Source organism: Electrophorus electricus, chromosome 4, assembly GCF_041902795.1.
Source record: "Electrophorus electricus isolate QZ-2024a chromosome 4, ASM4190279v1, whole genome shotgun sequence".
NCBI classification, from domain to species: Eukaryota; Metazoa; Chordata; class Actinopteri; order Gymnotiformes; family Gymnotidae; genus Electrophorus; species Electrophorus electricus.
The window spans coordinates 37,667,501-37,695,000 of NC_137500.1; the positions used below are offsets into that span (position 1 = coordinate 37,667,501).

The window sequence follows — 27,500 nt, forward strand, 5'->3', positions numbered from 1 at the left end:
CGTTGTGTTAGATGTAATAAATAGTTCTGGCAGATGAGAATGGAATGTTTCAAGCTGTTGGTTAGTTTATTAACTCCTGGAATAAGAAAAAGGACATCCTGTCATGCAGTCGCACATGATTATTTCAGGTAATGGAATATGTCACTATTGCAACTGTTTGTCATGTTTTGAAGGCTCTGCTTATATGATACTTATTGCTGCTGATGTTGCATTTTTTGTTGTTTTAAATGATCCTAATGTAAGGAACCTCAGTGAGCATACTGGCTTTCCAAATGGATAAACCCAACAGTTCTGCCACAGTGTCAGTAAGAACAATGCAGCCTCAGTCACTGGTGGTACAATAGAGATTTAAGTATAAGACCTAATTAATTCTCTCCAAGTTTTTCCATGAGATCACAGATATCAACTCTGGACCTTAAAAAATATGGCATCATTGTAATCATTGACAGTAAATCAAAAGAACGGAGATGTTCCAATCACTGCCCGTAAGGTTCACCCTGCCTTTATTAAGTGGCCAAACAGTTACTTGGACTGTTTAATCAACCTGCAGCGATTACAAAATCCAGGACTGGAAATCGGACTCCAGGCGTGGAAGAATACGACTGCTCTTGTCGTCTGGTTCTCCTGGCTGGAATCATTAACATCCCGGGAGAGTACATCTAACTGAGGCGTTTTTCTGCATGCCAAGCAAGTGAAACGTACGGTTATTTGCTAGGATGTCAGGCAGTCATAAATGCCACAGAGGTCTCCCAGGAATAAGCCAAAGCCATTTCTTTCCACCTTTTAATTTGCCAGCAAGTCCCTCATGTCCGGACTCTAGCAGCCTGAGTGCCGCATCACGCCATCAAACTCCACATGTTCATATTCTAGTAAACCATATCTAAGCCATTAACCAGCACAGAAACCATTAAAGGCACACCGTTCAAGAGGATCCACTCTAATGCTGTTTTCCTTATGATGGCGTAATTATAAATGCACAGTCGTATCGGTATCATAGCGCTATGTGGTAATGGGATTAAGATATTTAGTGATGATACGATGCCGCATTAATTAGTTTATGCTGCAGATGAGGAGGAATACTCTAGGGAGACACAGATGACCTTTCTCATTACCATCTAGACCTGAAACAAGAGGGCCAGATGCTTAATGTCACAGCTAAAAGGTCTCAGCTCATTTCATTCAATCTAGATCAGTCCGATATTGGGTTACACGTAGGTTATGTAGTGCATCTAAAATACAGGTATCGGCATCAGGATCAGCAGATAACCTAATCAGATTGCACTTCAAACATCAGTGCACTCCAAACCAACACATCGGTTCATCTGAAGGCACTCGGTGACGCTGTCCTAAAACACAGCACGGTGAAGAGGCAGTGAAGGACCTTGAAGGAGAGGAAAACTGAATCCCCCTACGCGCCCCAAACGTCAATGCCAACCTTTATTACAGAAGCCTCCACCACTATACGCAGCTCCAGGAACTTCAGCGCTCGGGGAGATACAGTCATTACTCTCTCCAAAGCCACGTGTTGCGCGCCAGGCCAGAGAGGCACGTAGTGTCCTTTGTCTGTCTTTCTTGTTCATTAACCTGTTTCAATTAGGTCGATGCCGGAGCCAATTGCGTCATCCGTGAGGTCTGGCTGTGCTCTTTTGTCCTGCTTCCTGATGAGAACTGTGTCCTGGGGTACAAAAAGGACAGACCTGCATGTAGTTGTGGGGGGAGGTTTTGGTATTTGCTCAGTGAACAGCTCTCGTGCTCTAGCGGCTGTTTGTTTCTTGTGAAGGCTGGCGAGCTCGTTGGGAAAGGGTGGCACTTTGCTTCATCCTCCTCCTGTCCTGTTCTCTTACAGCAGGCTGTGCCATCTCGCGTCCACAGGAAACAGGAAAGGCCATATAGAGTGTAATGATGGCAAGATTAATACGCCATTATGTTCAGCAGCCTTTATGTTTAACACTGTAATCTAGGCACACTGAGCATATGTGTCTCTTGAGATACGTTCACACACACACACACACACACACTCACACACACTCTCACACATACCACTGAATCAACATCAGAGGTGCACATGTGAGACCCAGATAAAGGACAAATGCTCCTGGGGGACTCCTTAAGAGAAAATGGAATCTCTAAATACAAATGCAATGCTATCATTCCCACAGAAGCTACCAGCACATGAACTCTGGTTTTACCACGATCTGGGAAAGGCTTGCTCCAACACAATGACAGCAGATTACTCACACTCCGCATCAGGCTTGTTGTTGTTTTGTTTTTTGTGTGTGTGTGTGTGTGTGTTTGTGTGTGTGTTTGCATGTATTCACAGTGTATGGCAGAATGCCAAATCAGAAATTCATTGCACAGTGATAATGCTTGGAACTTACCATCCTACATGGGGAAAGTCTAGTGGCCGGTCTCTCTCTCACACAGGCCCACATACACAACTGGCATGTCTCTCTCTCACACAAGCCCACATACACAACTGGCCTCTCTCTCTCACACAGGCCCACATACACAACTGGCCGGTCTCTCTCTCACACAGGCCCACATACACAACTGGCCTGTCTCTCTCTCACACAGGCCCACATACACAACTGGCCTGTCTCTCTCTCACACAGGCCCACATACACAACTGGCATGTCTCTCTCTCACACAGGCCCACATACACAACTGGCCTGTCTCTCTCTCACACAGGCCCACATACACAACTGGCATGTCTCTCTCTCACACAGGCCCACATACACAACTGGCATGTCTCTCTCTCACACAAGCCCACATACACAACTGGCCTCTCTCTCTCACACAGGCCCACATACACAACTGGCCGGTCTCTCTCTCACACAGGCCCACATACACAACTGGCCTGTCTCTCTCTCACACAGGCCCATATACACAACTGGCCTGTCTCTCTCTCACACAGGCCCACATACACGCCTTGCTATGCTGTTGGTCCACATCATTTGCCTCCTGTCATTCTAAGCCTCTGCAGGGGCGTTTCTGGGGCGGTGTCCTAGTTCCCAGGGAAACTCACCAGCACTGAGCTTTTTAATCATCCTACCATTAATCATCCTACCATCTTTGCCATCTGCGGGGACGGGACTCCCAAAAGCTAAATCACAACTCAGAACTTGCGGTACGAGTGTGGAGGGAGCCAGCTTTTGCTTTTGATGCTACTGAGTGGTTGCCTAGGCTATGCACAGCCCCACGCAATACATCACTCACACTACAGAAGCCTTCAGCTCAGTGAGGGGCTGCGTATGTGGCACTAATGGGCAAATCATTGTGGCCTAGTGCTGTTAAATAAATCTCACTTGACAGTGGAGGATGGTGCAGATGTGTAAACATGCTGGAACATGGTGGCACAATGGTGGCTGGGGGGGATTTTCACTGGTTCAGACAGCAGCTGGTAGCAGATGCAGAGCCAGTAGCAGCTCCCCCCCCGGTGTTCCTCTCTAGTGTCAGACTCTACCGTACGAGCCGGCTTCGCGAACAAGCCGCTCGCCGTGTAGGAGGGATGCGGCCCAGGTGGAGGGCTCCCCAGCAACAGCGAGGTCGCGGGAGGTGGAGTAAAAGAAAGAGGGCTTCCCCCGCAGCAGGGGGACGTGGGAAAACTCCCCGACTGCAGTACCGCAGCTGCGAAGTACCTTTGATTTGACAGAGCACGGTCGCATTGAACCTCGCACACACACACACACACACACACACACACACACACACACACACACACACACACACAGCGTCTCCATCCCAGAGCCAAACTGATTAGTATTCATTCATCATTTCAGGCCACCTTGGGGAATTTTTCCATGGGAATCAGTTCTTTTCTGTTCCTTCCAAGTATGCTCAGCGTATTTTCTTCAATTCTCTCCCACTAACTCACTCGTTCAAAACATACCTCTGCCAGTCTCCGCCAATGACAGTAAAGGGCACACAGACAGAGAAAAAGAGTGAGAGACAGCAAGAGAGAGAGAGGTGATGAGAAAAGGAGAAGGAGACACAGAGAAGGAGAAAGGTAGAGGATGTGTCTCTCCTGCACCCCCGTAACGCTCACACCCAGCCTCTCAGTTCTTCTCATGCATTTTTCATGAGCTCACATAGGAGAGCTGTGAAGTCAAAGCTTCCAGAACAGTGTCCAGTTGCCCGAGTGCCCACATGACCCCAGACAGAGCATGGGGCGCCTCTAACCCATCACACTTCTGTGTCCATGTGAAACTCCTTGTTTATTTCTCATCCATTTCCAAAGTTACTAACAGAGTTTGAACTTGATGCAAAGGTTGGGCATAGAATGTCATGGAATAATGAAAATGGAATAACATGAAGAAAGGAAAGGTCATCTTGGGAATTCCATACATGCAACATAGGAGAGGGGAAAAAAGATTGTACTATGTCCACTACAGGAGTTCTAATGTATATGACAGATGACAGATGACATATGACCTAACATTGGTACATAACAAATACCATAGGCAGAAAGCCTACATACATCTAAAGTTAAAAAGTGAGCAGGAATGTGTGCTTGTTTATCTGTGTCTGATCCCTTTGAAAGCTGAGTGAATGGGAGTGAGAGAAGGGCTTGATGGTTTTCAGCCTGATTTACCACACGATAGCGAGCAGGTTTACAAGAGGCACTAAGTGTTGCTATTTTGAGACTGACCCAGAGTCAGTATGCAGAGGGAGCTGCAGGCGACCAAGCTTAAACACTGCTGTGTTTAGATCAGCTTTGAACCTGATCCGCTGGTGTGTCTAAAAGGCCTCTGCTGGGCTAAAAGGACGTGGTCTTATTCTTCATTGTTTCAGTAAGGCATATTGCATGCATACAGTAATATGTGGGAGAATACTGTCTGGTAGCACTTCACTGAAACTGAACACACACACACACTTTTACAGTTATTACATACCCACCATTCACTCAGAATACTTATTTCTATGGCCAAGACTTCATTTAGTGATTTAGCTACAACAACCCTAAGAGTCCAGAACAGAGAGGTGTATTGGGCATTAGCAAATAAGCTTCAAAACTCTGTGCGTCACCTTTTGAATTCACGTGAAATCTTTTCGTGTATGTCAACAGACGTTTCACCGGGGACAGATTTGTCCTAGCTTCCTCCGGTCACAGTGCTAAGAATGTCAGCAAAAGCATGTGTTGTACATAAGCCACACAGCTGTCATGAGTCCTGGCAAAAAAGGAAAGATGAAGTTGGGCACTTCGTCAGTTAGCCAGCCGCTGGACGTCTCATTGAAAAAGGCGTTCAGATGTGCTGCGTTCAAATTGGCACAGACACAGAATGGAAGGAGGAAAACCAAAGTTCCCTTTTTACCAGAGTAGAGAAGTAGAGAATTAGATATATATCCCAAAATAGATAAGTGTGTGTGTGTGTGTGTATATATATATTGTGTGTGTGTCTATATATATATATATATATGAGAAACATGTGCAGAACTACAATGCTTAGTCGAAAGCTTTACTGGTTTTAAGTCATTACGGGTCTGATTGAGAAACCCTGAAGGTAACCATGCTACGGCATGCCAAATGTGCCACATGGTATTGAACTACTACTCATATATTTGATGTTGCCACCATTAATGCACCAGTGTCGACTTAGCACTGCTCTAAATTCACCTATGCCCGCGGTGAAAGCCAATCAACTCCAACTCGCAAATGAGGCCATACATAATAAAGACACACGGCAAGAGACAGATGACTGACTAACCCCAAACATAAGACTAGTGGTATACTGAATACTGCCAGTTCCAAACAAATGTAATGCATTTGTAACTTTCATCAAGATGGGAACAGCACGGCTGTGCTGAGTTCATGACGTGAGTTCTTCTTCCAAATCCTATCAAAGCAGCAAAATTGTATTTCTCCTCAGTTTATAAACTACATCTGTTTCCTCTGTTACACCTACTATTGCAGTTGCAAAGGTCACCGTAATGCTCACTCCAAATAAACTAAAAATGTGCCTTTTAAATACATTTGTCGATTAGCTAAATGTGTGCGTGTGTACAATTTTGCTGATGACTTGCATGTGTGACCAAAAATTGTTAGACAACAGATCATACAAACCCCATCAGCTTCTGACTGGGACATTTATCCTCAGACAGTTTCAGGTTCCGCAAAACAGTTTTCTATTATGAATCACTAATGTCGTATGAAAGTCAGGGAAAAATACAGTAGCACCATATATCATGCAAATGACAGAATATGCTGCCAATTTCCACATTTATGAATGAGGAGGCGTATTACCTCAGCGATGCTTGTTGGCACATTGAATCTGATGCTGGGTTTTATGAATTTGCCCCTGTGTTTAGTTTCTTGGCCCTGCATTAGTCCATTCTGGAAAGACTGTGAGAAGTGCACCTTTAATCAAAATACCGTACTGTGCATTTTAACAACTTTTCACAGCCCACTGGAGACAGATGCTTTCTACTCTCCCCTCCGGAGCAGTTAGCCCACCGCTCCCCAGGCTCACCTGTCTGCTGTCCCTCTGGGAGGAAGAGGAAGAGGAGGTGCTCTTGTGTGTGGGGGTGTAGCTCTTGTGGATAGGCGTGGCACTCCTCTCCTCCATGCTGTCGGTACGGCCCTGGTGCCCTCGCGAATGGTGGTGTGACATGGTGAAGAAGGCAGGTCTCTCTCTCTCTCTCTCCTTCTCTCTCTCTCTCTCTCTCTCTCTCTCTCCTTCTCTCTCTCGCTGTCTCTCTCTGTCACCTCACGGTCTGCTCTCACCACTGGTGAACAGCATGACCAGAGAAAGACACCTCAGAAGGAAATCAGAAGGCAAATTCACGGCTCCTCACCTAAAATGCAGAGAGAGAGAGAGAGAGAGAGATGTGAGGTGATGATCGGGTTTAAACAAACAAGGGCAATTTGTTAACGATGATTATGACTGAGACTGAGATGGGCTTAAAGCACAGAAACTGCCCTCATTTGCCTCTGACTAGCAAAAAGCAAATATATAACCATGTGATGTAAGCTGCCCAGAAAGATTCCAGGTGTAGATGTGAGTGAGTATGTAGAATGAGAGTCTCACAGACATCCCAAACCTACCACCACCCTCCGACAGCCCATCTCCTCGCAGCAGACGTCTCACTGCACTCGCATGGTCAGTCTGTGTCTGTCCCAGCCCCTCAGCATCTGCCTCTTTACCTCTGCTTTCCCTGAGCCATGGAACCATGAAACCCAATCGTACAGGTGCAAGCATTACGATGACCAGACACTGCAGTGGGCCAAGCCATTTTGCAAAAAAACCCCAAACAAACAAACAAAAAAACCCACGATGACTTCCTCAGTTCTGCAACAAAACAAAATTATTCTAAAGGACATGCTTGACTTTCCTTAACATGACGTATTAGCATGCGAAGTACAGCCAGATAGATAACTTGTGGTCTTAATCCTTGCAATAGTACCTTATTATCTTTCCTTGTACTCAAATATCCAAATACTGACTCCCCTCATGTTTACCAACAGCATGCTATGGGAAGAGTATTTAAAATCATGGCAACATACTCAAAACATGGCCAAACAACACTGGCACATAGCAAGCTAAAGTTCCCAGGGACAGGCAGACAACATGCTTGACCAATACTGAAACTGTCATCTCCAAAATATCTGCAGAAATTTAACCCAGTCTCAATGGAAACTGAACTTCTGGAATCCAAGTCCAGTCCACAAAGCAGTTGACTAGGAGTACCTCAAAGAGTACCTCAGACCTATGGAGCAAAGTTACATATGGTCTGATGAGTCACAGCCTCTGGATCTTTTCCTTCATGCAATTACTTGTAGGCTTTGTGAAATCCAGTGGACAGAAGATGAGGGCATTTTACAGAACAAGGTTGCATCACATACTGTTTCATGATTCATGATGTTCTCATGTTCCATGATGAAAACACTTACACAGTGTTGAACAAATGAACACTGGTTTCAGTGGTTGCATGAACCAGAATGAACTGACACCTCAGACGTGCCTTCACTCACAAGATCTAATCATCCCACCACCTTCATCCATTTTCTTCTTGAATAATCCAGCACACCCCACTACACTCACTTCAGGACTTGCATGACAGCTCCTGAAGGCAAGGGAATGCCCTGTTCTTTCTAAAGTATATATACGTTTGGGTGTGCAATAAAAATAAAAAGCTATAGCCCACATTACACAGTTATTACACAACTACACATTACTCACCACATTACTGAGAGTCTTTAAAATATTTCTGCTTTCCAAGTTTGTTAACTGGTTGTTCTATAATACTAAAGTAATGTCTGTAATAGTGTTCAAATAAAAAGTAGTAAAAGTGCATTATTTCAATGTGAAATTTCAGATCAGAAATTCACACAGCTTCACACAAATTAATTTTATTATACGAGGCAGATGTTTGAAACTATGTGCACCTTAACGTATAGAATATAATATTAAAGCAATATTGATCAGAATAATACCAATTAAATATATACGTCAAATCATTCAGCCCTAACAGCCACAACAGGGAACAAACATGCAACTCTTGATGGTACAGAGATGTTATTTTTAGTACTGGTTTTTTTTGGTTGTTCCAAAAGCACTGCCCAACTCCTCAGAATCAGCACTACTTGAGAAACAACAGGGATAATGAGGACAAATGCCAGTCAGTGCCTCTTGTCATTAATCAAAACTGACTACTGAAAGGAAGTGAGTGAGAATGTAAGGCAATGTAAGGCAGTCGCTGTGCAAATGCTGAAGATGGTGAAAGTGATTCCACATAATCTTATTTCTTGCTTATGGTTACCAACACACTCTCTCTCTCTCTCTCTCTCTCTCTCTCTCTCTCTCGCTCTCTCGCTCTCTCTCTCTCGCTCTCTCTCTCTCTAACACACATACATACACACACACACACACACACAAAACTAGTAGCTATACTAGTAGCTGCTTTTGCAGTAAAGCAAGCTTAAAATGACAAAAAGGAAGCTGTGCTAAATCTAGACTGTGCTGCGTCTTAGTGGTGTCTGTACTGTGTCTGTGCTATGTCTCAATTGTGTACTAACAGAGAGCAGCCAGCTTAGGTCACTGTTGTGTACTGTGAAACTGGAATGTCTGTGTGAGAGAGAGATGGAGCATAATGCATTATGAGGCCTTCACTCTGTAGTAGTATTGATTAGCTATGCAGTGAGGAGCAGGACCCTGTCCAGATTAATTAGGCCCAGACGAGCTCTCACACAGAGGAGAAAAGCTCTCATTTCTTACACACTGGTTTAAAGAGCGACAGCTAGAACCATTTCGGGGTTCTCCACCTCGGGGGAACCTCTCAACATAAAGGCTATCAGCAAGTGTGTATGAGGGAATGAACGTGACAGGAGATTTGAAATAGTCACACCAGAGAAATATGTACTGGAGGAAATTCTATTCCAGATTTTAAAAGCTTTTAACAAGGGAAAAGAGAAACTGAAAATTCAAAAGCAAAATGAGCAAAAACAAGCATTTTGGCCAAATGTAAAAATGCTTTCCGGCTTTGGGATGTTACTTTATAAGACTGGATCAAGTCTCCTCTGCTGTGCTGTGTCACTGCCTGCAGCTATAAGTAACCCAATTGCTCTGCTCTGTCTTTTCTAGACGAAGAGGTTCTATTGCACACACAATAACAACAGCCCCAAACACAGGACAGGCCTGAGAATCCCTACATCACAGCCAGATCTCCCTAAAACACTGGTAACATACAACTCTGCAGTGTCCATGGCTGTCTCAAAGGAGATAATTGGCAATGTATCACACCTACTAGAAACACGTCACATCTCTCTCACACACACACAAACCACGTCAGTGGTGCCGTTTAAACCAGTGACACACACACACACACACACACACACACACACACACACACACAAACCATGTCAGGTGTGCCGTTTAAACCAGCAACACACAGACACACACACACACACACACACACACACACACAGACACACACACACACACACACACACACACACACACACACACACACACACACACAAAACATATCAGGCCTTTTAAACCAGTGATGGTACCACTGAAAATAACTAACATGTGGCTTGACAGAGGACAATTTCTCTCAACTATATTGTGCCAAATCAGGTGTAAACTGCTGGAGACTGAATGAGACCTATCTGATGTTGATCGTATATTTTGCATGTAAAACAAATATTTGGTTGATAGCTAAACAACTTGCTATAGCCAATATTTACCACAGGATAACTAATATTAGCTATCGCTAATTAACAAATTCATTCATTTTCCAGTTAAACTTTTCTGAAAGAAACATGTCTTTCCGTATGCTTTATATTGACTTTTTTTATTGAATTTACAGAAAATGTGAAATATAGTTATATGTATCTGGATATGAAATGGTCTATATTGCGATATGATATTTTGGTCATATCGCAGAGCCTTAATAGGGACTTGAAAAACTTAAATATTATCATCACTGAAAACTGCAATAACTGCAAAATTAAAATGAAAGGCCTGAAAATGTATTCAGTGACCACAAGGAAACACTGTTATTGTCGCTGCGTAAGACAGTGCTGGGGCTGCTCACGCAAGGCAGAGCAAGTGACTGCGTTCTTGGCACATTAGAATTTGCAAGACGCAATGTTGCAATTAATCTTGAATCAATATTCTGCATGCTGCAGGAAGAACGTCTGCTTTTCGCGTCGCCATTACTGTATGTGTATATTTGTTCATTTCTGTCTTCCGTTCTATTGTCCCTGATGGCTTTCTCTCTCTCGCTCTGTGTGTGTGTGTGTGTGTGTGTGTGGGTGTGGGTGTGGGTGTGGTAGTGCTCTCTAAGCTATAATCAGAGCATTAAGAGAGAGGAGAACATTAAGATCAGTGATAGCTAACTTTGTCCAGAGAGGGAGACTCCAGTCTGTTGCATCACAGCCATCATTAACGGTAAGAGATGGCAACCAGAAGATTGTTCTTCTTTTACCGTATCCATCAAACCCTTGTTATCATAACTACATTTTTACTCTGGTGTCGCCCGAAAAGCTGCAAATGAAAGGGGAAGCTGTAGTGCCAGAGAGGAACCAATTAACCCACATATCTTGCTTCCCAGCAACAGGATCCTGCATTTGTTCCTGTGTGCTCTCACCTGACTTTGCGGCTGGGTGTTGGCTCTGAGCTAGAAGACCTGGTGGGATGGTTTAAAATATTGATGCGGCTCTTTGTCTGCGTGCGTGCGTGCGTGTCTGAGTGTGTGTGTGTGTGTGTGTGTGTGTGTGTGTGTGGCTGTAACATTTGTCTACCAAAAGAAAGCTTAGTAGGCCTGACTCTTCAGGGTAAGACCCGTACAAATGTGTTCTGTTGTTGACACATTGTTGACACTCTGAATTAGCTCTTTCCTTGCCTCTCCCAGCACAGAGCTGTAAATTTTAGAGCGATTCGTGTTCCAGTATGGCAGCATAATTAAGCCAATTGCATATTTATAGATATCGCAGCTTAGTCATGTGCAGTTCATTAACACAAAATGCCATTACTAATGTATGTCCTTAAAAAGTATCCCCATACGTCACACTACACCGATAGCTTCAGTGGTGCTCAGATGACCACACAGCTGACAAACATAAGCAGAGACAAGTTGCACGACCCAATCGTGTGTTTGCCTCGCACCAAGACAGATGACTCACAAAGACCTTGATAAACAGCCGATTAAAAGAGCTGGAAGTGTGCGCGAGATGGGATGGCACCAAAATGGGCAAAGCGTCTGATGCCCAGAGCTTGGTCGTAAAATCGCTCCTGAAGAAGCTACACACTGTCTGACTGTGCATGGCGTGTCACAGCAAAAGGAGCCCACGACACAGATCATTACTACTGTCCTCCTCTCAAAACACACGCACACTAACACGCGCCTACACACAAACACACCCGCCCACATACACACACACACACGCATACCCTCTGTGTTACACACAAGGAGAGATAGATGCTGAGGGGAAAGGCTATTTTTCACTTGTCTAATTTTAGTTTTCAGGACGGAGTGAGATTAGACTTGTATGGTGTCAAAAAGAGCTAGGCATGGTGTTTTAAAAGCATTTCACCCAACACACACGCACGCACACACACCTACGTCGGTGAAAGGACCAGTATGAATTTGCTTTTTTTAATGTTGATCACAATTTGATTTGTTCCAAATGTTAAGCCTAAGATAACCAACACCGGAGAAAATACCCAACTGACCCCAGATCAGACTCCTTTATGCATGCGTAACTTTGAGAACTCCACATACAAGGCCATACTTCATAACCTTCATAGCAGCAGCTAGTCAGTGTGCAAAACCGAGCACATTTAATTCTGAATTAATAAAATATGCACATTGATTCTGGGTGGGGTTCCTTTTCACTAAAACTAATGGCAGTATTTAGACAGAACCAACAGAGGTTTCCTATGACTACAAGAGATGCTCTCAGGGTTCAACGTTAACTTTTTTCACAACTAGCACAGTCAGGCAAGGGACCGCTGAGTTCACTGTGCCGAACCAAATTTCTACTGTCCCAAACAAATCTTTATTTAAAGTTGTATTCACATATAAATAAGCACACATAAGCTAATATTCTTAAAATCAGTCTACATTCTCTAAATATAATTTCATTTTTGTTGTAAATAAACAAAGGTTTCATAAGAAACACAAAATTCACCTTAAAAGACTTTCCATTTTAAATCATATCTTTCCTAACGTTAATTAATGAATAATTAATGAACTGTTGTGTTAAAATGAAAAGATTTTTATGCATTTGAAGGCCTATCTCATGTGGCTAGTCAGTGAAAGGTCTTTCTCTTTCAACCATATTAAATGCTGTCATGACTAATTTGGTCAACTTGGAATCAGCTTCACAGTTCATCTGTCGTATGTACATATCCAGTGGTCCAGACACGCCAGTGGCTTTTTTTTTTTTTTTGCTGCTATACACCCAATGTGACAGAGAGATTTGTTGTGACACTCGAGTGACTGTTTTCTAAAATTTGTAGCTCCAACAAAAAAGCCACTTTTATCTGCTTTCTTATGATTTTCCGGACAAACTTTGCAGAACATCTCAAGTACAGAGGGGTCAAATCCACAAAAACTGGATTTTAAATGAAGCTGTTGACTCGCTTTACTTCGTATTCGTGATTCGTCGATATTTTACAGCGTACCTCGCTCTGACATCATTTGCTATGAATGTCTCACTTAGAATAACCACACAGCCGGTGACAGAGAACATTAAGCAGCTTACACACACAACCAAATGAGCTGAGGATTTCACTATGATAATAGGCTGACACACCCTGCTACCCTCTAAAAGATTTGGGCAACAGAAAAAAAAATTTCACTCAAGAACCCATACATAATGAAAGGCACTATTTGGATGTAAACAAACTGCTCTGTGAGATATCTCTATTTGCTAAAGTGGAGATAAATACAGGCCACATGCAGGATGGAGCTACCCACCACCCACTGTTGCGTGTAAACCATTAGATGTGTTGCTGACTCACCACACCTGCAGGGTGATTGGTTAAGCAGTCTGTGTCTATGGTCATGGGGACACTGTCCTATACTGCATAATTAAAAGGAGGTCTAACTGTCAGACCCAGTCGCCCGGCTTAACTTACATTGGATGGGGTGCAGTCTTTACATAAATGGTAACTTTAGAACAAAGTATTGTCCACCTAACTAGCATAGTGTGGAGAGCAGGATGGTTTTAATCAGAAAATGTTATCCTGGATATTACAATATTATTTGCACTGTAATTAAGAATAGTCCATTTGGAACAGTTATAAACTGTCCTGCAACTGAAGCGTCTGTAAGGAAAATCAAGTTAGTTTGTGAGAAGGTACGTTAACCTCACTCACAAATGTACAATAGGCAACTGTCTCCGTCATTTAAGGCCAAGTTTGTAGTCTCATCCTAAGCTCTCAAGTGTGTGTTTCTCTAATTGTTTGGTTAAATGAAACGGTGGCTATTATTATTGGTCTTTGATGAGACGGCGGACATACGACAAACCATGTTAGAGAAGATAGTTCCTCCTTTGAACTGCTTTCGCTCCCAGCTGTAGTAAAATGCACCTCCACGGTTTGCACGAGCACTTGAATGAACACAAGAGTCCTCTCATCGCGATTCCGTTTGAAGGACAGTGTTACTGTCGCTGACACTGCAATGTCAGCGTCTGACCTTGGTTTAGGGTCCCTAGGAATGCACCCCTGTGCAGGACTAAGCGGTCACCCGCGCGGCGCGCGCGAACCGTGCATGTGCGTATGAAGTAACTTTAAGCATGACGTGCAGGACGCTGGGGCCCACCTTCTGACCACTTCCAGCGGCATCACTGACTAGGGCGATATTTGGTGCAAGAAACCCTCAATAACGTCGTGAAATGCTGCACGACTAAACTAACGTTACTGGAGGCTGGAAGGCTGGTATCAGGGCACAGGACACCGATCACTGCCCTCGCCAGTCACCTGGCCTAATCCGAACCTCACCTATGCTGTGGATGCCTGATTAGACTGACATTTCACTGCAGCAACATATGGGTCGTTTTGGTTATGGTGATTTTCATGACGCTAACAGAACGCTATTACTTTTAGTCTGGAAAAAGGAAAATGCATACCCTACCTGTCATTTAATGCTATTCATTCTAATCAGAACCCAAATGGACAAAATACACCTGTTAAGCAATGGCACACAAGAAAAAAAAAAGATTTACATGAAACGAGGCAGATAAATAATAACCAAAATTGAAGAATAGCGTACAGAAGCCAGTCGAGCATTACTGTAGAGCTGCCTACCAACCGTTAGGTGTACTGACCATCATCTTGGCGCATAAAACCGATGCTGCGAGTTCCGGATGCTGTAATTACTGGCGACGGTTTTTTGTTTTTTTTTCTTCTGTCAGCAAAAAGCTGTATTTCCCCGATTATCCCATCTGAGGACCATTGCTATTCTAGTGATACTGTCAATTCTTTCCTCCAAAATGAGGTCGATAAAGTCAGTAAAGTGCTGTGTATGGTCCGATTTGAAAGCAACTAGACGGATGCTGCGCGACGCTCCTCCCTGCGGTAAGGGAGACTCCAGGGCCGCAGGGAAGACCCGGACTGGATCGCGCAGATCCCGTCTGTCCCACGTAAAACACGGAGGCGGTGCAGCTCAGGGTCCGCATAACGCCGAGAGTTTAGGCGATTTCTGCCTAAACGTTTGAAAGCCTCATATGGAAAATTAATAGGTCTTCCGAGCTACCTTGACAAAAAAAAGTCACGTGGACTAGCTATGTGTTTCCGCATTATTCATTTACGCCCTATACCCATTCCCAGATAAGATATTCTGAAGTAATCCTGTCCTTCCACTTGGATAGTCATTCTAGTTAAATCCCCTTCAGTATTTAACCTTGCAATATTTAGGCAGTTAACCCGAAGATTTTTTTTATTGCAGCATAATCGTAGTAATTATAGACATGATTATGTTAGATGATCGAAAGCATATCATGACTCATTCTGAACATCTCAAATTGCAAATCCAAAGCGCTCTCATTACGGCTCCACAAACATCATTATGGGACAGCTTTAATCATGCTGACTTTAAACCATCTGCCACCTTGTGGAGAGCAGAGTCCTATTCAAGTTGCTTAACGCAATTTTCACACTGAATATAAAGCTGGGGCTGTTTTATCATTCCCAAGTTTAGTTTAAATAATGAGTCATCGTTAACACTAACCCAGTAAGAGAGCCAGTACACATGTGGACAAACTGCACAGCCTGCAATGTCTACTGTACACAAGATTACTGAACACGTGGAGAGGGTTAGCACTGCCAATATAATAAAAAGAGCATATAAAAAATTAGAATCATTAACTATATTACCTAGATTTAAGATCAGAAAAGTATTTAGTAATTTGGTAAATATAAAACATTCGCAATTGGAAAAATCTCTCACGAAGACACTCTTTGTACCAGATATTACCATGTACAGTCAATGAAAAGTCAATAGGTAGAATTGAAAACCTTGGGGGCTTGAAAGAAACACAAGGTTTTGTAGAGTAAACCACACAGAAAAGATAAATCTCATATGTCCTGTATATTGGTGCTGTGGCTGCCATCAATGTTCACAAAACGACCAAAATATTCCTGAGGAAAAAAAGCCCCTCATTATTCTAAAAGAAACAATGCTAAACCTCAGGCAACTGTTAATGACTGAAAAGCAAACAGAGCGAAAAACATCTCCAAGGCAATTCAAGTTTGTGTCCATGTTTTTATTAATAGTAAGACCATTTACATGAGACCCAAATATGGGACCAGCAGTGAATAGTCGGTGACTGTACGTGTGGTCTGTCAGGTTAAGCACTGTCCTAACACCTCTTACACACATGGTAGTCACTGTCCGTAGTTATGAGGTCGTGTCATCGTAAAAATCCGTCAGGTCATGTCGAGGTCATGCGTCATGTCACTTACAACTCTGTAGAAACAAAGACAGTATAACCAGTTACACAAGAACACCTTCCTGCAGGGCCTGCCACACATGTGTACGGTTCATGCAGCAAACACATACTAGTTTCCGAGAGGTCATGGCTTTGAAAGGCTTAGTATATACAGTGATTTAATTTTCTACTCAGGACGGATCCTACTGAAGTGTTTCTGGATGAGTCTCTGAACGAGGCGCAGAGACACTTCAGCCTAATGTAATGTAAATGTAAGATGGAATATCTTGGCCATGCTGCTAGATAGTGTCACTCAAATTGAGTTATATACAAATTATGCATATTTTTAATATCTGACACATGTAATCCATTACTGAGCTTCCATTCAGAAAATGATGAGCTGCTGGCACAAAAAAAGCTGCTGGCACAAAATTTGCATGGTAACAAAAGACAGATCATATCTCTGACCTGCTCAAGACAAGCAGTATCCTATTTATGCTTGGTGATAACTTAGAAGAGTCTCAAATGGCATTAAGGCATCATGAAGAGAAGACATATACCTCATTAAAATATATTTGCTTTTAAAGATAATTTACATGTGGCATAATTTGAGGAGATCTAAGGAATGGGATGATGAAACAGAATACTGTCAACACATTTTATCACTGAAAAAATACTGTAATTAAATGCCAATGCTAATGCATTTTATTTACTGTAATGGATATAGTTTTAGGGACTTCTTTAAGTGATACTTACACATGTGGTCTCATTATGTAATCCTAGACTGACAAACAGCTGGCAAATACATTTTTTTTTAAAGATGGCTGTTGATAAAACATTCTTCCATTCTTCTTACCATGACCTGTGTCCTACCTGTGATGACGCGGCTTTGCTGATCCGGAGGCCAAGGGTCAGTAGGTTCTCTGGCGTTTGTGGGACTCCTCTTTTGGCGGGTCTGCCAGCATCACCTTCATCTTCACCCCGTTCACCACCTTCCCGTGTAGCGCAGCCATGGCGTCGTTCGCGTGCTTCCGGTCAGCATATTTAATGTAGCCGACGTTCCGGCCTGGCACAAGGTACACCTCCACCAGAGAACCAAAGCGGCTGCGGCAACAAAAGCACATCGGAAAACAAAAGGCGATGAGACGGGGCAAATCGGTTTGCCGGGTTTAACAGACCTTGTACTAGAGAGGGGTTTGCCTTGGGGATAACTGCCAAGCAGCACTGCGTGAAAATACCGTTTGTAAGATGACTGTCCGGCTTACAGCTCAGAACTGGGACCCATGGAGGGTCCTTTAACGCACCACGTTTGGGGCTTTGAAAAAAGCTGCAGCAGCAGCAGCCAATGCACACCTCTGAGGGAGCACACGCACCCCATCCCCCCGGCTGGCAGTGCTGACATGCAACAGGAAAAATGAAGCTAAGTGAGCCTGAAAGGGCAAGAAACACCTAGAGATGTCAACGATAGAATGAAAAGGCGAGAAACACCTAGAGACGTCAGTGATGAGACCGAAAAAGCATCCTCTTAAGCCGCAAGTCCTGGTAGGTTAGAGCTACTGTCCGTCAAACAGCACTTTTGGCTTCACAAAGGAAAACTGTGGTCTTGATGTAATTAATGGGGAAACTGTATGAAATACAGAGGGCCATGGCTTTTATGGTTTCAGGAAGTCATTTCTTGATCACTGTACAACAAATATACTTTGAATATGATTAAAGTTGATCACCAGTGGCCTTTCATAGACATTCAAACATGATGTGTAATTCTGTAGATGTGACACACACCAAGCACCCCCCCACCCCCGCCCCCAACGCACACACCAGAACACATCCTCCAGCACATCCACTGGCAGCGGTGAGGGGTTGAAGATGACAAACAGCCTTTCTTTGACCGCGCTGTCAGGAGGAGCCAGCTTCTTATGAGCGGGAAGGGGAACGTCCGTCTGCACACGTAGTTTCTGGGGCACCGTGGGCGCCGCGTAGCCCTGCAGCACAGATAAAGTTGTCAATAACACGCCGGCCATCAATAAGACACGGCCAGAACTACACCGCTGTGCGCAATCTACGCTGACACCAAGCAGTATGTGCCTGCCAAGAAGCTGCTTTTAAAAAGCTTTTGATGTGGTACTTGCTGTTGCTATAAAATCTTAATTAGCACTTTTGGCTACAGTACTGTAATCCACATGCTTGTATAACAATTATATATATAATACATGATTCATTTTTAAACGCTTGGACTCCACCATATGCCATTTAACGAGTGGTGCTTACTGCGGTGGTCTTCATGAGCTGAGGTCCAGAGGGGCCATTCCAGACCATGGACATCATCTGGGCTGCAACCAGCTGCATGGCCATCTTCCCCACAGGGCTGTAGAGACAGAGGGGGGAGAAACACAGTATTAAGGGGTTTGAATTAGACCGTGTCGATCGTAAACGTGAGGCAGCAACAACTCTGAGCCCCGTACCTGGTGCGGTCCTCTCCGTCGTCAATATAAGTGACGGACAGTCTGTTTCCAGGTGGATACTCAAAGCCATTCAGCTTCTCTTTAGCATAGACGGCTGAACCCAGGTTATTGTACCGAATCACTGCCTGTCCTGTGGATAACGGGCTTTGTTAGGTCTCTGTTCGCATGAAACTATTTACTCAAATACTAAAAAGAAATGTACATTGAGAACGCACGCCATGAGAAGGGCTCAACCATCATTTTCGATACACTTTCCCGTTTTATACTCAAGGCAACTTCACGAAGATGTCCTCCACGTATAGAGTATAATCTACTTCACTGCGAACGCACTACGACCCATCCGCCCGTCTTGGGTCAGACGACGCAGGTGAGGGCGCAGCGGTCTGGCCGGTGTGTTACCTTTGCTAAACCCGTACTGGTCTCTCTGCATCTCACAGTAGACCATCCCAGGGATCAGGTCAAACAGGCCATACACCTGCTCCTGAGTGACAGCTGCTCGTGACGCCACCATCAGGCACCTGGTGATCAAGTCTGAGTTCCAGCCGTCGCTGGCCGTGTAGCTGGTGGCCTCGGCACCTACAGAGCAACATGCTCTCCTCAGTGTTTTAGCTGGAGGTTCATTTCAATAAAACAAGTAACACAGTCTTCCTGTACAGACGTTGAGAGCACTTACCATAGATTCTGCCACCTGTAAAAAAAACCTTTTAACAGCGTGTTACTGTGTCATAGCGCTGTCGCCTAACTCATGTTCTGATGTTATGTAAAGCTCCTGTGATTAGTTGCTACGTTTTTTTTGTGAGGCATGAAAAAAGTCCACAACAAATAGCAAAAAGGTGGGAAAGGAGCACAGCTCGAACCTTTGGTTGGGAATTGCATCTGCACTGCCGCTTCTACATGGAGCACACTTCGTGTCTTCTGTATGCATGCGGTTGTGGACTATTTTGTTATCTGTTTTGCTTTTTTGAGTGTGTGGGTGTGCTGACTTTTTTTGTTTGGACTCTTATTTTTGCCTGTATCTTTTCCGTTGATTTGTGTCCGCTATGTGTTTTTGGCTGCGTGCTCTGGGCCACTCCGCGCTACATTGTCTGTCCTTCTGCGAGTCCTCTTCTCACCAACCTTTGGTGTCGTTTTTGCCAGCAGAGTTCCAATCACTCATTAAGCTTCTGGCTGCCGCTAGCTGATCTGTGTAGCTGCTTTTGTTTACTGTATCTGTGTACATGTGGAGAGCACATGACTGTAGATTAGAGTAGATGGGACCGTTTCTTTCAGCCTTTTCGACATTCAGGTTGGTTTAGCCTTCCTGTTTCCTGTATGAATAAAAGGTTGCCACGGTTTCCAATGAATGCCTATTGTTTCTTTGCCTCTGTGCTTTGTCTACCTGCCCATCACTGTTGCTTCTGATAAACCAGGACACATTCATTGCTCACTGCTCTGCTACTGCCATTAAACTGCTCTTGCCTGGTTTAACTTCTTAAGAAAGAAAACAAACCAACCAAACAACTACTGACACCGTTACACTGGGTGTTCCTCAGGGATCCCTCCTCGACCCCTAACTTTTTATTGTATGATTTATTTTAGTGTTTTTATTATGGTCCTGCTCTCCGTTTCCACCGTTATGTGGACAACAGACAGTGACTATACCAACCTGCAACCCTGTTCCCTAATAAGATAACTGGGATGAGAAAAAAAAAGTTTTCTAAATTAAACCCCAAGAAAATTATGCAATCTGAACCAAATTGTTTCAGGCACGCACTGGGACCCTTATAAAAAGGATTTTTTCCACCTCTGCCATACTGCACGTTTTCGCTCCATGAACATTATAGATGCAGAAATCTTTGCCCACACTTTCACAACATCCCATCTTCATTACTGTAAATCTTTCTTAATTGGCATTCCTAATTAGCTTCTACGTTCTGTTCATCACTCTTTTCTACCAGTCACATTGGCTAACAGTTTCCTAGCATATTGCACTTCAGCTCCTCCTGCTAACATACAAGGCCCTGCACGAGACCCTTTATCTGGAAGAGCTTCTGCACCTTTGCCATCTTGGTCGTACTCTTAGGTCAGTGGCGCTGGTCTTTTGTCTGTCCCTACATTCAGATGGTTTACTGCTATGTGTTGAATCTTATGGATCCAAAACTGTGAAAAACTCTAAACAATCTCTGAGGTTTCTCCTCAGCTTCGGAGTTCAAAATCTCGTACTGATCCTATTTTCTCAATGTTAATATTTAGATATATACACTGAAGAGTGGTTCTACTGGTGTCATGCTTAATGTTAAAATACCACTTACGCTGTTAGTGTTCGCCTACATTTCCTTTAGTTAACAACAACAAAAGGATGAAGTAGGTTTTGGCATGACAAAACACTCTCATCCTTTAAATGATCTTAAATGTGGTACACTGAGCCATAAGAAACATGTGGTCTATAACACTTTAATTCAAGCTATATTACCAAAGGAGGTTTTTAAAACAAAGCCTACTTTAAGGGGACCATAAAGCCAGTTACTGTGAGGCTTCCTTTATAATGGTGTTACAAGACATCTGGTTTTTTTGGTACTTTTTATAAGGGAAACGCAACCAAATAATTGCTGGAGGAAGTCAATGATGTCCAACCACAGCTGCAGCAGATGGACATTAGGCTGAAAACACTTGAGTATTTAAGGCTTTTCTTTCTGCTGTTATGCAGTTTTAGCCTGACAGTCCCATGACAGAAGCATCAGTGTTCTACATGAAAATCAATAACTAACTCATAATCCATGCATAATTTCACACACACACACCGTCTGCAAGAAGGTAACATTAAACAAACAAAAAAAAAAAGCAAATCAAATTGAGCTCATCTATTTCAGAATGGGTATACAAGGCAATAAAAACCACATTACACTTATCCATAGTTAAAGTTTCAAATATATAAATATCTTATTCCTCAGTCCTGCAGGTAATATTGAGGGTAACGATAGTACTCCAGGATTTAATACATACCAAAAGGGTAGGCACTTAAGCCCGGCTCATTCGTGACATGGTCTGATCTGGAGTTGCCAAAATAGTCGTTGTCTGCTGAAGAATTCTTTGTCCTTGGTTCAGCCAGAATGGCTCTGAATGCTAGACACATGGAAAAGATCACAGACTTTTATACATCTAACCAGTGTAAGCTTGGATGTCGAAAGGAAAAGTACGATCCCATGACTTACTTTTGTCACAGTTCTCTATGGCAGTGGCAGCCTGGGAGGGTTTGTGATATCTCACATAGCCCAAACCCTTACTCTCTCCAGTGCTTTTATTCTTTATGATGATTGCATACTCTATATCTCCATAGGTCTGTAATTGGAGAAATAATGGCAAAGAGGATACAGAAAAGAGTGAGAAAGCAAGAGATTTCAATTAGAATTATACCGAATATAAACACTCCTGCTTTATGAATTACATGACGCTTAGCAGTCATCCCCAAGTGCTGTAGGTTATGTAACTCAAGCTTTCCATCAGCTATATAAAATCCTCTGCCTTTCACGACTAGAAATGTTTGAAAAAAATCCGTATATTATACTGCATAGTACTTGTATATAGCTTATGGTGGTACATCTTTAAGGAATTTCAATAAATCAAATCTATCAAATAAAATTGCTGACAGCAAAACCATAAACTATTAAATTAGTCTGTAGACAATAGATATTACAAAAGCTGCAAGTCAGACTACAAAAACTGCCCTCAATTTTGCTTAGTGTAAAACCTTTGGAGCAGAAGGACACCTTGAACGTCTCTTTCAGGTCATCCTCAGTGAAGGTCTTTGGGATCATTACAAAGATTCTGGTCAACTCCTCATCCTCCACGTCTCTGTGGCTACCAGACGATCTAGACTGGGCGATGAACACCTGTGCAAGAAAAGAGACGACACAAGTGACGCGCACAACCCATCTGTAGAAAAAAATAAAAATAAAAATTTTAATCCACTTCGTGGTTCAAAATCTCTGCAGCCTCCGGAATTTGAGATGCCGTTTGATGAAGAGGCATGACTTTACCACACACACCTTGATGGGTTTGGTCCCTTCCGCCAGACATCTGCCGTGCATGTCTTCCATGGCTGTGCACGCTTGGGAGGACTTGGCAAATTTCACGAACGACACCCCTTTCGATTCTTTCGTCTGTTTGTCTTTTACTACCCAAATATCTTGAACTTCACCGAAGGGTGAAAAATGCTCCCGGATTATGTCCTCGGTGATGGATTTACTGGTAACGAGAAACAAGCGGCTGTTTGGGGGGTCATCGAGATAAGATGACGGCCTGTTGTAGTCCTCCATAATACAAACGGTCTAGCCACACTATCTTAGTGTTAGCAATATACTAGCTAGTTATGCGCTACTGCCAGCTGCCCTGCAAAATAAAAACAAGTCAACAAAAATGAAGCTAGAATTAATGGAAAGGGAACTTTTTTTAGTGTATCTCCTCGGTCTCCTATTTAGTTAGCGTGCTAGCTAACCTACGAAAACAAGACCTGTGTCGCTCGAGAAGCTCCGTCACTGCGTAACGCTGTTCCAAACACAGTAAGAACCTGGCACTTCAAAATAAAAGTTTCTCAAGTCCTCAAATTCCTCAAAATAAAAATCTAGATATATAGTCTACATGGATAGCTCGATGGATTAAAACATTTAAGATGAATTCATAGTAAATTTCAACAACAAAAAAATATTTATTTTGCCCAGTGAAGCCATTTGTGCTAACTTAATAAAAATGAAATAATGGCGAATGTAATGTTTATTACTATCGAAGAAAATGGTTTCAGCTTACTTATTCTTAATTTGAAGAGTGTAACTTTGATGGACTACTCAAATGTCACTTTCCCTAGATAAATAATATGCTTTCCTCCAAATACTAAGTGGGTTCAGGCCCCCACAACTTGTCCCCTTCTTAAACAGGTTCCCCCTCACACTAGCCACTGTGATGTATGATTCATAAGGTCTCACGGGACTCATAATCTGTTCGTAAAAAGGTTATATATGAATGGCTGGAGCAGCTTTAAATAATTTTTCATGTACAAAGTTGAGTCATTATAAGAATATTTGTTCTTGCTGAATAAGACTGCAAATGTGCCAAAGGTGCTATGTTGTCATATGTTCTTGCAGTGGAAAATTGGTTTTGTGTCAGATAGGGCGACCCAACCTGTGAGGTCTCTCTGCTCGCATGGGAGGCTGAGGGAAGCCTTCTCAGAGAAGGAAGCACATCCAAAGGTAACACGTTTTGACACTATAAAACAAAAATCAGTCACTGTTTTAGCTGGCTGTTGTCGTGCACTAGATTTATGTGCTCTTGCTGATGTTCAGGTATCATCTGCGACAAAGATTTGTATGGTTTACTTGGAAAGCCCAAAGGAATACATTGCTGGAAGAAAGATGATCTTCATTATCATCAAGAAGAAGAATGACTGTGAGAATCCCATGGCCTACTTGAAGGCATCCACCTCTTACATGCTGTAGTGAAATCAATAAAATCTTTAAAGTCTTTCTTTGTTTCCTGCCAGACCACCTTCTACAATATTCTTAAAATGCAGAAAAAATAAACTTCAGAACTTAACTGTTGGGCTGTCTTGCAACTAAGGGACACACTTGAGAGAAATGTTTCTTTAGAGGAAGGATGGTTTCACTTAAATTAAGTGACATCATGGTTGAACAAGTTAAATCACTGATCTTTTCATTAAACATTTAAACTATATCTTAATGTTTATTCATTAGGTAATACTGCATGTATTTATCTTTTCTATTATTGCATAAATAAATTTTAGATGCTCCACTGTCATGAGAACAGTGTTGTTAGTACTAGAAGCAATTCCAGCAGTGTTCCTCTAATTGCATGCATTATTTCTTCATGTGTGTATACCTGTGCAGCATTAATTGAGTGTTAATTGAGCGTGTTTACACACACACACACACACACACACACACACACACACACACACACACACACACACACACACACACACACACATATATATATATATATATATATATATATATATATATATTTAGCATAGTATATATAATATATAATATTTAGCATAGTTTCCCCACAATGATTTCATGAACATTCACTGACAAATCTAACGGTAGTGTTGCAAAAATTGAGGTGTCTCATTTTCATGGTGTTCTGTTGTGCACATGTTTATGCACATTCCTTAACAGGTATGCTTTACCCCTTAAAACAGTAAAGGATGGGGTCAGGACAATTTATATGCCAGTTATAAAACAACACAATATAAAGACAAGTACCATGTGCTATACATGAGGTGATGAACTCCACCATGTTTTACTTGCTGCACTTCTAAGCTCTTCCCAAAAACTTTGTATTTTAAGTGTTTTAATGACCCATTTTAAACAATTAAATTTTGTGGCTTTACCATGAGATGAATAATTTACCCAAAAATTACTTTTAGTTTGTCTTATATTTCTGAAATAACTTTTTGTTATCTGAAACCTTTCATCTTAGCTGGAGAAGCTGCAACACTCATTTAATAGTAAGTAAATAAAGAAATAAGACTAAAATATTATTTATTTGCATTTTAGCGTATTAGACCAAACGTCAATGTCTGCCATGACCACTTGAGGTCGCCAGTACTTGCTACTGCGGTATAGCGTACTAAACATGTATCGCCTATTTGCAATATTTGCAATCTTCAGTAAAAGGGGTTTCCCAACGTTTGTCAAAACCCATTTATTTATTTATTTAAAATAAGATGAGTATAATTTTATTTGCTCACACTGAAGGAAAGTCATAATAATGTCTACTCTATCCGTTCATGAAGCAGTTAACCTAGTTACTGAAGATCATATTTTTTGCTATAGCTTAAACATGGCTATGGCTTTTAACACAAAACGCGGACCTAGATTTAGCTCTGAGAAATGTGAATGTGAATAGTGAATAATACCGGGGCATATACGTCGAGAGGAACTAAATTTATTTGAATTTAACCAGGTACATCGCTTTGGAGGCGGGGGGGGGGGGGGGGGGGGGGGGGGGGGGGGTGTCCGATGGTTCTTTTTGGAGCACGTCGTAGAACAAAAGAAGAAAGAAACCCTTCTTTTCACATTGCTCTAGGGGCATTTTATGGCATGAATGGAATAGGTTGCGCGAATATGACGGGGTCGGACGTAAAGGCAGAAACATCCATCGCCACATCCAACGTCACTGGTGTACCTACGAAACGCAACTCGCTCTAATCTCTTCATCACTGGAGCTCGTTAAAAATGTGGAGCATCCTGAAGTTCGGGGAGAGAATTTTCTCTCCGTTCCGTCCGGTCAAATATCATGGCATCGGTAACGAGCCAGCGGAGTGTTTGACACTGTGTGGAATTGTTTGGGGAAAAGAAGTGAACACGGATTTCGCACCAGGTCAGAACAATTTTGACCAAACCGGATGCTGAAGTTGCATAAGGTTATGTTACTACTTATCGCCGAAAACGGACTGTTTGAAGTTTATGGTAATCTGAGCGACATTTCTCACTCTGCGCAACCTCTGGCATTGGAGATCCTTACAGTTCAGAGATTCTTACAGTTCAGATATTCTTACAGTTCAGAGATCCTTACAGTTCAGAATCAGTAGGGTCCGTATTTCTTCTCCAGTGAGAATCGTAGCGGTAAAAAAATGGCAGTGTCTAATGTGGTCTTTTCTGATGTGGAAACTTTTCTAGATAACCACCCTGAATTATTCGAGGACTATCTAAATAGAAAAGGAAAGTACAGTATGGTCGAAAAATGGCTCAAAACCCACCAAGCAAGCAAAACTCCCGTGAATTGCACCACAGAATACGAGAAGCCTAATATGTGTAAGGACAGCTGGGCGAGTAGGGGAGACGGTCTACAGAGACGGGCATCACAGAAAGAACTGCGCAAAACTTTCGCCAGATCTAAAGCCGTCAACGCCAACAGGACGTACGACGAGCACGTAAACTCACGGGCCCAGGAGCCGCTGACCAGCATGCGGAGGAGAGCGTTGCTGAGGAAGGCCAGCTCGTTGCCCCCGACGACGGCGCACATCCTCTCCGCATTACTCGAGTCCCGCGTCAACATTCCGCAGTACCCGTCCACCGCGGTTGATTTTAAGTACTACCTCAAGGAGCACAACGAGCGGGAATTTTTCCTGGAGCTGGTCAAAGACATCTCCAACGACTTGGATTTAACGAGCCTGAGCTACAAGATCCTGGTGTTTGTGTGTATCATGGTTGATGCTGACCGCTGCTCCTTGTTCTTGGTGGAGGGAACAGCGAATAAAAAGACCCTAGTTTCCAAATTCTTTGACGTCCACGCCGGAACTACAGTTTTGCCATCTCTCAGCAACTCCGATGAAGTCCAGGTTCCTTGGGGGAAGGGAATAATAGGCTATGTTGCTGAGCATGGAGAGACCGTTAACATCCCCGACGCGTATCAGGTGCGAAAGAGTCCTACTTCAAGAAAGACGTATCTCAAGTTATAATTAGGGGCCTATCACATGCCACTTTGATTGGTAGTAATATAAAGCTTTTCATTTTAGTCGTTTGATGTTGCCTAAGGTTGATCATTCATTATCTTCATGAAACCTGACGAGGGGGACATTATTGATCGCTGAATTGATTAGCTACACACGGCTCTAAAAATCGCGCTCTTTCAGTTTTTTCAAGTATGATGTCCCGTGCACT

The 27,500-nt window shown here is 42.9% G+C and overlaps 3 protein-coding genes across 14 annotated transcripts in view; 1 reads left to right on the forward strand and 2 right to left on the reverse strand.

Annotated features, from left to right (window-relative positions):
- osbpl6 (oxysterol binding protein-like 6) overlaps nucleotides 1–15,048 on the reverse strand; it is a 44,438-nt gene extending 29,390 nt beyond the window's left edge. Inside the window, exons 1-4 of one of the 10 annotated variants that reach the window (XM_081713633.1) lie at nucleotides 14,777–15,048; nucleotides 7,043–7,152; nucleotides 6,468–6,792; nucleotides 6,242–6,340 (exon numbers count right to left, since the gene is read on the reverse strand). In XM_081713633.1, the coding sequence (XP_081569759.1) occupies nucleotides 6,242–6,340; nucleotides 6,468–6,608 (240 nt within the window). In that variant the 5' untranslated portion in view covers nucleotides 6,609–6,792; nucleotides 7,043–7,152; nucleotides 14,777–15,048. Of the gene's footprint in view, nucleotides 1–6,241; nucleotides 6,341–6,467; nucleotides 6,793–7,042; nucleotides 7,153–13,977; nucleotides 14,733–14,760 lie in introns of those variants that run through there. The other 9 variants (XM_081713637.1, XM_081713631.1, XM_081713632.1 and 6 more) reach the window with 9 other exon arrangements.
- A 1,144-nt stretch (nucleotides 15,049–16,192) lies between these two features.
- On the reverse strand, nucleotides 16,193–23,363 carry rbm45 (RNA binding motif protein 45). The gene is made up of 10 exons (XM_027018059.3): nucleotides 22,866–23,363; nucleotides 22,587–22,709; nucleotides 22,032–22,158; nucleotides 21,823–21,942; nucleotides 19,240–19,416; nucleotides 18,841–18,970; nucleotides 18,647–18,743; nucleotides 18,197–18,360; nucleotides 17,252–17,482; nucleotides 16,193–16,416 (listed from the first exon to the last, which is right to left on the reverse strand). The coding sequence occupies exons 1-9, from the start codon at nucleotides 23,133–23,135 to the stop codon at nucleotides 17,290–17,292; spliced, it is 1,401 nt and encodes a 466-aa protein (XP_026873860.2). The 5' UTR covers nucleotides 23,136–23,363; the 3' UTR covers nucleotides 16,193–16,416; nucleotides 17,252–17,289.
- A 2,535-nt stretch (nucleotides 23,364–25,898) lies between these two features.
- Nucleotides 25,899–27,500, forward strand: part of pde11a (phosphodiesterase 11a) — a 39,356-nt gene continuing 37,754 nt past the window's right edge. For all 3 annotated transcript variants that reach the window (XR_014123456.1, XR_014123455.1, XM_027018029.3), the window contains exon 1: nucleotides 25,899–27,253. Coding sequence is in view for 1 of the 3 variants with exons in the window: in XM_027018029.3 (XP_026873830.2) it covers nucleotides 26,471–27,253 (783 nt within the window). In the remaining 2 variants the exon portion in view is untranslated. The remainder of the gene's footprint in view (nucleotides 27,254–27,500) is intronic.